Genomic DNA, 7,018 nt, shown 5'->3' with positions numbered 1-7,018 from the left:
AAAAAAGAGTAAAACCATTTGATCAAGGTGGTGTTAACACTCATGTCTTTGAGCTTCTCTAAGAGTATGTGAATTTGCACTGTATTAAAAGCTGAGCTGAAATCAACAAATACAATTCTAGCATAAGCTTTTGTGTTCTCAAGGTGCTTGGAAATAAAGTGCAAGGTGCAAAGGATTGCATCATCAGTACTGCATTCCTGCTTATACGCAAACTGGTACACGTCTAACTTTGGCTCGACATCCTTCATGAGCAGTGACACAACAAATTTTTCAAAACATTTCATAACAATTGAAGTGAGAGCTACAGGACGGAAATCATTGTTTACTGTGGCACAGGGCTTTTTGGGCACTGGAGTTATAATTGACTTCTTCCACAGAGCTGGAACTGTGTGAATGTTAAGTGACTATTGGAATATTGGACACCATGCTGTTGTTAGTTCCTCTGCACAGCTTTTGAGCAAAAAAGCTGGCAGGCCGTCAGGGCCTGCGGCCTTGCCCGTACGTACTCTACTAAAGAGACGGCGGATGCTGGCCGGGTCGACTTCCAGGCGGCAGGTGCCATCAGTGTCTGGCAGGGACTGCAAAACCCTGTCACACTCATGGGAGAAGGTTTGACGGTCAAATCTCAGGTAAAAGTCATTCAGCTTGTCTGATTGTTGGTGCTCGTCCAGCGTAATTATTTGTTTCTTTGCAGGGTTCATATTAGTGACTGATTTCATTGTGTCCCAAAGTTATTTTGGATTTGACATTTGGAGGTTATGTTCCACTGTTTGCCTATGTTGTTCTCTTGCATTAGTGAGAAGTTGTTTAAGTTCTTTTTGGACAACTGACAGCCCTGCTCTGTCATTACTTCTAAAGGCCTGCTCTTTCCTATTTATACAGTCTTTTATTTATTTTGTTACATAGGGTTTGTTATTGGGGTAGACTACAATGTTTTTCTTGGGCACCACATTGCCAACACAAAACTCTATGTAGTCCGTTATAGTTACAGTAGCTTTATCCAGTTCTAGTGCATGGAACAGGGACCAATCTGTGCACATGAAACCCCCCTTTAATATCTCAATTGCGTCGTCTGACCACACATTAACCGTCTTATGTTAAGGTTTGCTTGATTTGAAAACAGATTTATATGCGGTTATTAGATGTATGGTGTTGTGTTCTGAGTTGGAAAGGGGGGGCTTTGGTTTTGCTGAGTATCCCCCCTTTATATTGCCATAACATTTATCTAGAATCTTGTTATTTCTTGTGTCACATTTTACAAATTGTTCAAAGCCCGGCAAGGCAGTCTCCAGTTTACAATGGTTAAAAGTCACCCAAAAAGAAAACAGGAGCTCAGGGTGTGCGCTGCAGCTCTTTGAATGCGCACTCTGCTATGCACGCAGCAGCTCTGCCTGCATTGCCGCTGGGTGGAACATAAACAGCGGCTATGATGATGTTGCCAAACTCCCTAGGTGGCTACAAACAATTGCAGTTCGGACGGCCGAGTTCTTTGTATGTCAATTGTATGTCGATTGTCAATTCGTGCCGTGATCAGCTTTACGCAAAGTCACAAGCACCAAAACACGTTCTTAAAGAGGAAACAAACAAACGAAAACTATGGTACGAACACGTAAAAACACATAAAAGCAAGAAGCACAAGCCCGGGTCGCTGCAGTGCTGCGCCACCGGATAATAATATTGCATAGATTCCAATAACTCCCGCTCAGCCCCTCGCAGCTTACGCGTGACCGTGACGAGTGTGTCTCTAACCTTCCAGGAGTAGCAGGAGTTGATACAATTAAATTCAAAAACGGTTGTGAAAGAAAAAAAAGTTTGTTTTATCCGGCCCTTTACATTTAGGCTAACAGATATAGATATTAGATATTCAAAAAAAATAAAATAAAAATAAATAAAAAAATCATATAACTTCAGAATAATCTGGCAGGCCAGATATTATGTCTTGAAGGCCAGTTATGGCCCGAGGTCCGCCAGCTGCCGACCCCTGCTATACACAGTAACACATAACTATTTTCATTTAAAATAATAACACACCTTTATATTACAACTCCTTGATTATTTTTAAATAGTTTGAACAGTGTTTTACAAACAGAATCATGTTCCAACCTGATTTAATATAAACATGACGTATTCAATGTGAAAATTGTAATGATATTGAATGAACAATTTGACCATTCTGTAAAATCAAGACATGTTATCTTAAGGACGGGGATTTTATTTATTTGATGTTTTTAACAAATAGCTATCAAAAGATGTACAATACAACACAATATCTTAATGGCAGTTTGTGATTGTTTTATTCTTGTGAACATTTCTTTGAGAGACTGAGACGGCCACCAACATAATTTGAGCACTGCAGGTTTTAAAAGTCTTAATTTTATCCAGGGTTTGGGCTATCTTTACCAAAGCTACACCAATGCACATGTAAGTGATCAAGATAAACAGCAATGGAACCCCAAGAATAACAGTTGTAAACAAGTTGGCAAGTGTACTATCAGCCTGAAGGTTATCGCACACAATTCAACAAAGCAGCCCATGGACACATAAATATCTGATAAACAACAATGATAAGCTCATTTAAGATCCCATTTTAACTTTTTGTCACATAGATCACACAAAAATACATTGCATTAATTTTTCCGAATTAAATGAGTTGAGTTATTATTCTTCAGTTAGGTTTTTATACCAAAGATGATTGTGCTGACTACTATTACAAATGTTTTGCCTAACACAAAATAAACACTTCAACACAATATCTAAAATTAAATATCACATATTGATATTCTACTTCCATGCAATTTTTGATTGCTTCATTCTTTTAAACACCTTTTTCAGAGACAGTTTGATTTCCTGAGTCTGTAGAACATAAATTAGTGGGTTAAACGCTGGAGGTATGACTGCTGCAAGAGAAAGACTTATTATCCTTGCATTGCGAGGCATTTTAGCGGCAACATTAAAAGTGACTAGAATAGGTAAGTAATAAATAATGACCAACATTATATGGGCACTGCATGTTTTAAAAGACTTCATCCTATCCTGCGCTCCATCTATTTTAGCCAAAGCTGCACCAATGCACATGTAAGATATCAAAATAAAGAGCAATGGAGCCCAAATAATAAAAACTGGTATCACTATGGAAATGATATCATTGGGCCGATAGTCATTGCAGGCAAGTCGATAGAGCGGCCCATGGTCACAGAAATAGCTGTTGATAACAACAGACCTGCAGTAGGACAGCCGTGTTAGAAACCCTACAGCTACTAACATGTCAAAGATGGAGATAATCCAGCAAACAGCCACCAGTGAGAACATGGTCTTCAGGCTCACAATGATCTGATAACGTAATGGAAAGGTGATCGCTATTAGCCTGTCAAAGGAGAGTAAAGCCAGATTAAGAGACTGCATGATGAGGATCACATAATAAAAAAACAAATAGGTTAAGCAGTTGCTGTACGAGATGTACCTGTGGTCAAACCAGAACGTGTCGATAACCTTGGGCACCAGTGCGGAGCTGCCGACCACGTCTACAAACGCCAAGTTAAACACAGCAATATACTTTGGAGTCTTGAGACTCTGGTCTAAGCAGATCAAGGCCATCACTATCCCGTTTTCCACCACTGACATGATGTAGAGCACCAGTAAAAATAAATAGTAGTAGTAAACATGAGGGATGCCTGAAAAGCCACTGATAATGAAGTATGCTGGCCTCACAATAGTCATGTTAGATTCCATTGTTTGATATCCAAGTGATGCCAAAGAGCTTGACCAGCTCCTCTCTGTCTCCCTTTCTGTCCCTCTCTTCAGGTTCATGTCTTGGGCCAGCAGTTTTATGCATCACTCTGACAGTAAAGAGCCCTCCTCATCAGATACAGACCTGACTGCTGCCTCTTTGTCATCATTGGCTAAAGACCTCCTCTTGCCCAAAAACAAAACAAAACAAAAAAAACTTCCGAGATCGGGAGGACGCACCTGCAATTGGAACAACAGCGGACTCGATTGGACAGATTGTATGTTAACTGTGCTACCGCCTCATGTACGCATAAACTACTGAACAATATAAACAAATCAAATAAAACAAAACCAAAGCCTCTTTCATTTTAAAATAGTATGTAAATATTTTAGATGAATGAGCCTACATTTTTGTTATATTTCTAAAATGTTCCTATATAGCCTATATTATAGCTTACATACTAATATTTAAAAAATATATAGGACTCTATATGTATACGGTATAGGTAGGTTTTTGACAGTGGCGAAATGCATTCTGGTATATTTAACGGTCCCAAGTCCACACAAGTCACCTCTGATGCATCCTCGATGGAATGGCCAGTTTAAGAACGAATTAAGAACACTTCCGGGTTGTTAGACTATACTAGACTTGATGCAAACTTTTAATTGGAACAGTACTTGGGCAACCACTGATGACCTTTCACAAGAACGCAAGTGCACAAGTACAGAAAAGAACGCGAATTGAGAAACGGCTTACATTTATTTCTTTGGTGTTTACTTTTCCATGATAGCTGTATTATTGTTGTAGTTTTAACTACTGCAGATTCATTTGTTTGTATCAGTAACATTGTAAATATATCAGATTGAACAGAATCATTATCATTCTGTCATCAATACAACAGGGGGATTGATATCCTCGTTCTTCCCAAGGCAATGTGTGTGCACGGCCCTGCTCAGGAGTGATTCCCATGGAAATATACAAATGAAATCGAATTGAAATTGAACCCTATTCATAAACACCTGGGTCAATATATTGATATATCTATGCCTGCAACTGCAAAATGAATGAATATTAAAGGTGGCACATGTAGTATGCTGATATTAATTAATGGAAAAATTACAGATAATGATGATCTTGATCATATTTGTTATTCGATGAATAGTAGTCAGCAGCATGCACCTTTTAACATTGGTTTGCGAGCTGCCAATAAACCAAAGAAGGAGAAGAGGTCCCGGATACAATATTTTACTTGCTTGCATGACCAAAGCCCTGGGTTAGTTAATTCTTGTCAGAGACATTCTTTCTGCTTAGAAATACTTTATTAAACCAAACATAAGATAAGGCTAGATTAAGATATTGTATGTACAAACCTCAGACAATCTTATATACACAGTAACACATGACAAGCCTTTTCATTTAAAAGAAAAGCCTTAACCCTTTTTTATATTTCACTTTGATTTATTTACACATAATAAATGCCCCTGGTTATTTTAAAGTAGTTTTTACACTGTATTGTACAAACAGAATCATGTGCCAGGCTGTTTTCAATGTAAACAAGACACATTCAATGTGCAAAATGTAATGATATTGAACTAATTAGTTGGTAATTCTGCCACATCCAGACATTTTATCGTCAGGAAAAATGTCAATAATATAATCAATAGCATCCTCAAACCAATGTAGTTGTTATAAACAATGGTTGCCAGCCCGTACCTGTTTGCAAGACGTTTCCTATCGACAGTCCCTAACCCCTCTCACTAAGGGCTCCCGGCTTGCCGAGCTATTAGAACAGTTAGAGTGAACAGAACTTTCTTATTGAGCTTTTTTTAAATCTTGAAAGTCTCTCACCTACTAACTGTGAGGGCCTCAATCTTACATTTTGCAACTTTAATGTTGTAGAGGTCAATGACATTTACATACTTGGATGTAATCCCTCACTTGTATTCAACAATAAATATCACAGTATGCACACTACAACAAAATATATCTTAAATAAAATATTGAATTTGGATCTTCTATTTCATAGCAATTTTTGATCGTTTTATTCTTTTGAACACCTTTTTCAGAGACTGCTTAATTTCCTGAGTCTGTAAAACATAAATGAGTGGGTTCAACACTGGAGGTAGGACAGCAGCGAGAGACATATTAATGATCCTGACATTTGGAGGCATTTTAGCATCCAAAGCCAAAGTGAATAGAATAGGTAAGTAATAGATAGCCACTAAAATTATGTGAGCACTGCATGTTTTGAAAGCCTTCATTCTATCATGGGCTCCAGCTATTTTAGACAAAGCAGCACCAATGGATGTGTAAGTGATCAAGACAAACAGCAATGGAACCCAAAGAATAATAGCTGGTAACACTTTGGCAAGTATATAATTAGGCCGATTATCATTACAGGCGAGTCGATAAAGTGGTGCATGGTCACAGAAATAGCTGTAGATAACAACAGACCTGCAGTAGGACAGTCGTGTTAGAAGCCCTACAGCTATCAAGTTGACAAGGATGGCAATAATCCAGCAAGCAGCTACCAGTGAGAACATGGTCTTCAGACTCACAATGATCTGATAACGTAATGGAAAGGTGATCGCCACCAGCCTGTCGAAGGAGAGTACAACCAGATTAAGAGACTGCATGGTGAGGGTCATATAATTAAAAAACTCATAGGTTAAGCAGTTGCTGTACGAGATGTACTTGTGGTCGAACCAGAACGTGTCGATAACCTTGGGCACCAGGGCAGAGCTGCCGACCACGTCTACAAATGCCAAGTTAAACACAGCAATATACTTTGGAGTCTTGAGACTCTGGTCTAAGCATATCAAGGCCATCACTACACTGTTTTCCACCACTGACATGATGTACAGCACCAGTAAAAATAAATAGTAGTAGTTGACATGAGGGATTCCTGAAAAGCCACTGATAACGAAGTATGCTGGTCTCACAATAGTCATGTTATAGTCCATTGTTTGTATCCAAGTGATGTTAGAGAGCTTTACCAGGTCCTCTCTCCTTACGTATTTCAATAGCTGTCTCTTTTTCTCTCCCTCTCTCCAGGGTGATGTGTGGGGCAAGCAGCTTTATGGCTACCTCTGACAGTACATTGTCGTCATCACCAGATACAGCCTCAGGAGCAGACAGGAGGGGGGCCCTCAGGGGCCCGGGCTCCTGCCCATTCGCTCTGGTTGGCTAAAGTTCTCTCACCCAAAATAAATTAATTTCATTATAAAATGATGTAAAATATAATATAAAATCGGATTAAACCGGATCTTTATCCTTCTGTCATCATTATAA

At 38.9% G+C, this 7,018-nt stretch overlaps 2 protein-coding genes across 2 annotated transcripts; both read right to left on the bottom strand.

Annotated features, from left to right (window-relative positions):
- Nucleotides 1-2,781: 2,781 nt before the first annotated feature.
- LOC307076488 (olfactory receptor 2A12-like) lies at nucleotides 2,782-3,729 on the bottom strand (the record flags this gene model as incomplete). The annotated part of the gene is made up of 1 exon (XM_079737514.1): nucleotides 2,782-3,729. One exon carries the CDS (start codon nucleotides 3,727-3,729, stop codon nucleotides 2,782-2,784), a length of 948 nt encoding a protein of 315 aa, XP_079593640.1.
- Nucleotides 3,730-5,742: 2,013 nt separating this feature from the next.
- Nucleotides 5,743-6,690, bottom strand: LOC307076890 (olfactory receptor 2AT4-like; the record flags this gene model as incomplete). The annotated part of the gene is made up of 1 exon (XM_079738112.1): nucleotides 5,743-6,690. One exon carries the CDS (start codon nucleotides 6,688-6,690, stop codon nucleotides 5,743-5,745), a length of 948 nt encoding a protein of 315 aa, XP_079594238.1.
- Between the last annotated feature and the right edge of the window lie 328 nt (nucleotides 6,691-7,018).

The sequence above is a fragment of the Pollachius pollachius genome (genome assembly GCF_949987615.1).
Source record: "Pollachius pollachius genome assembly, chromosome: 6".
In the NCBI taxonomy this organism is placed as follows: Eukaryota; Metazoa; Chordata; class Actinopteri; order Gadiformes; family Gadidae; genus Pollachius; species Pollachius pollachius.
This window is presented reverse-complemented; position numbering and strand designations above follow the sequence as displayed.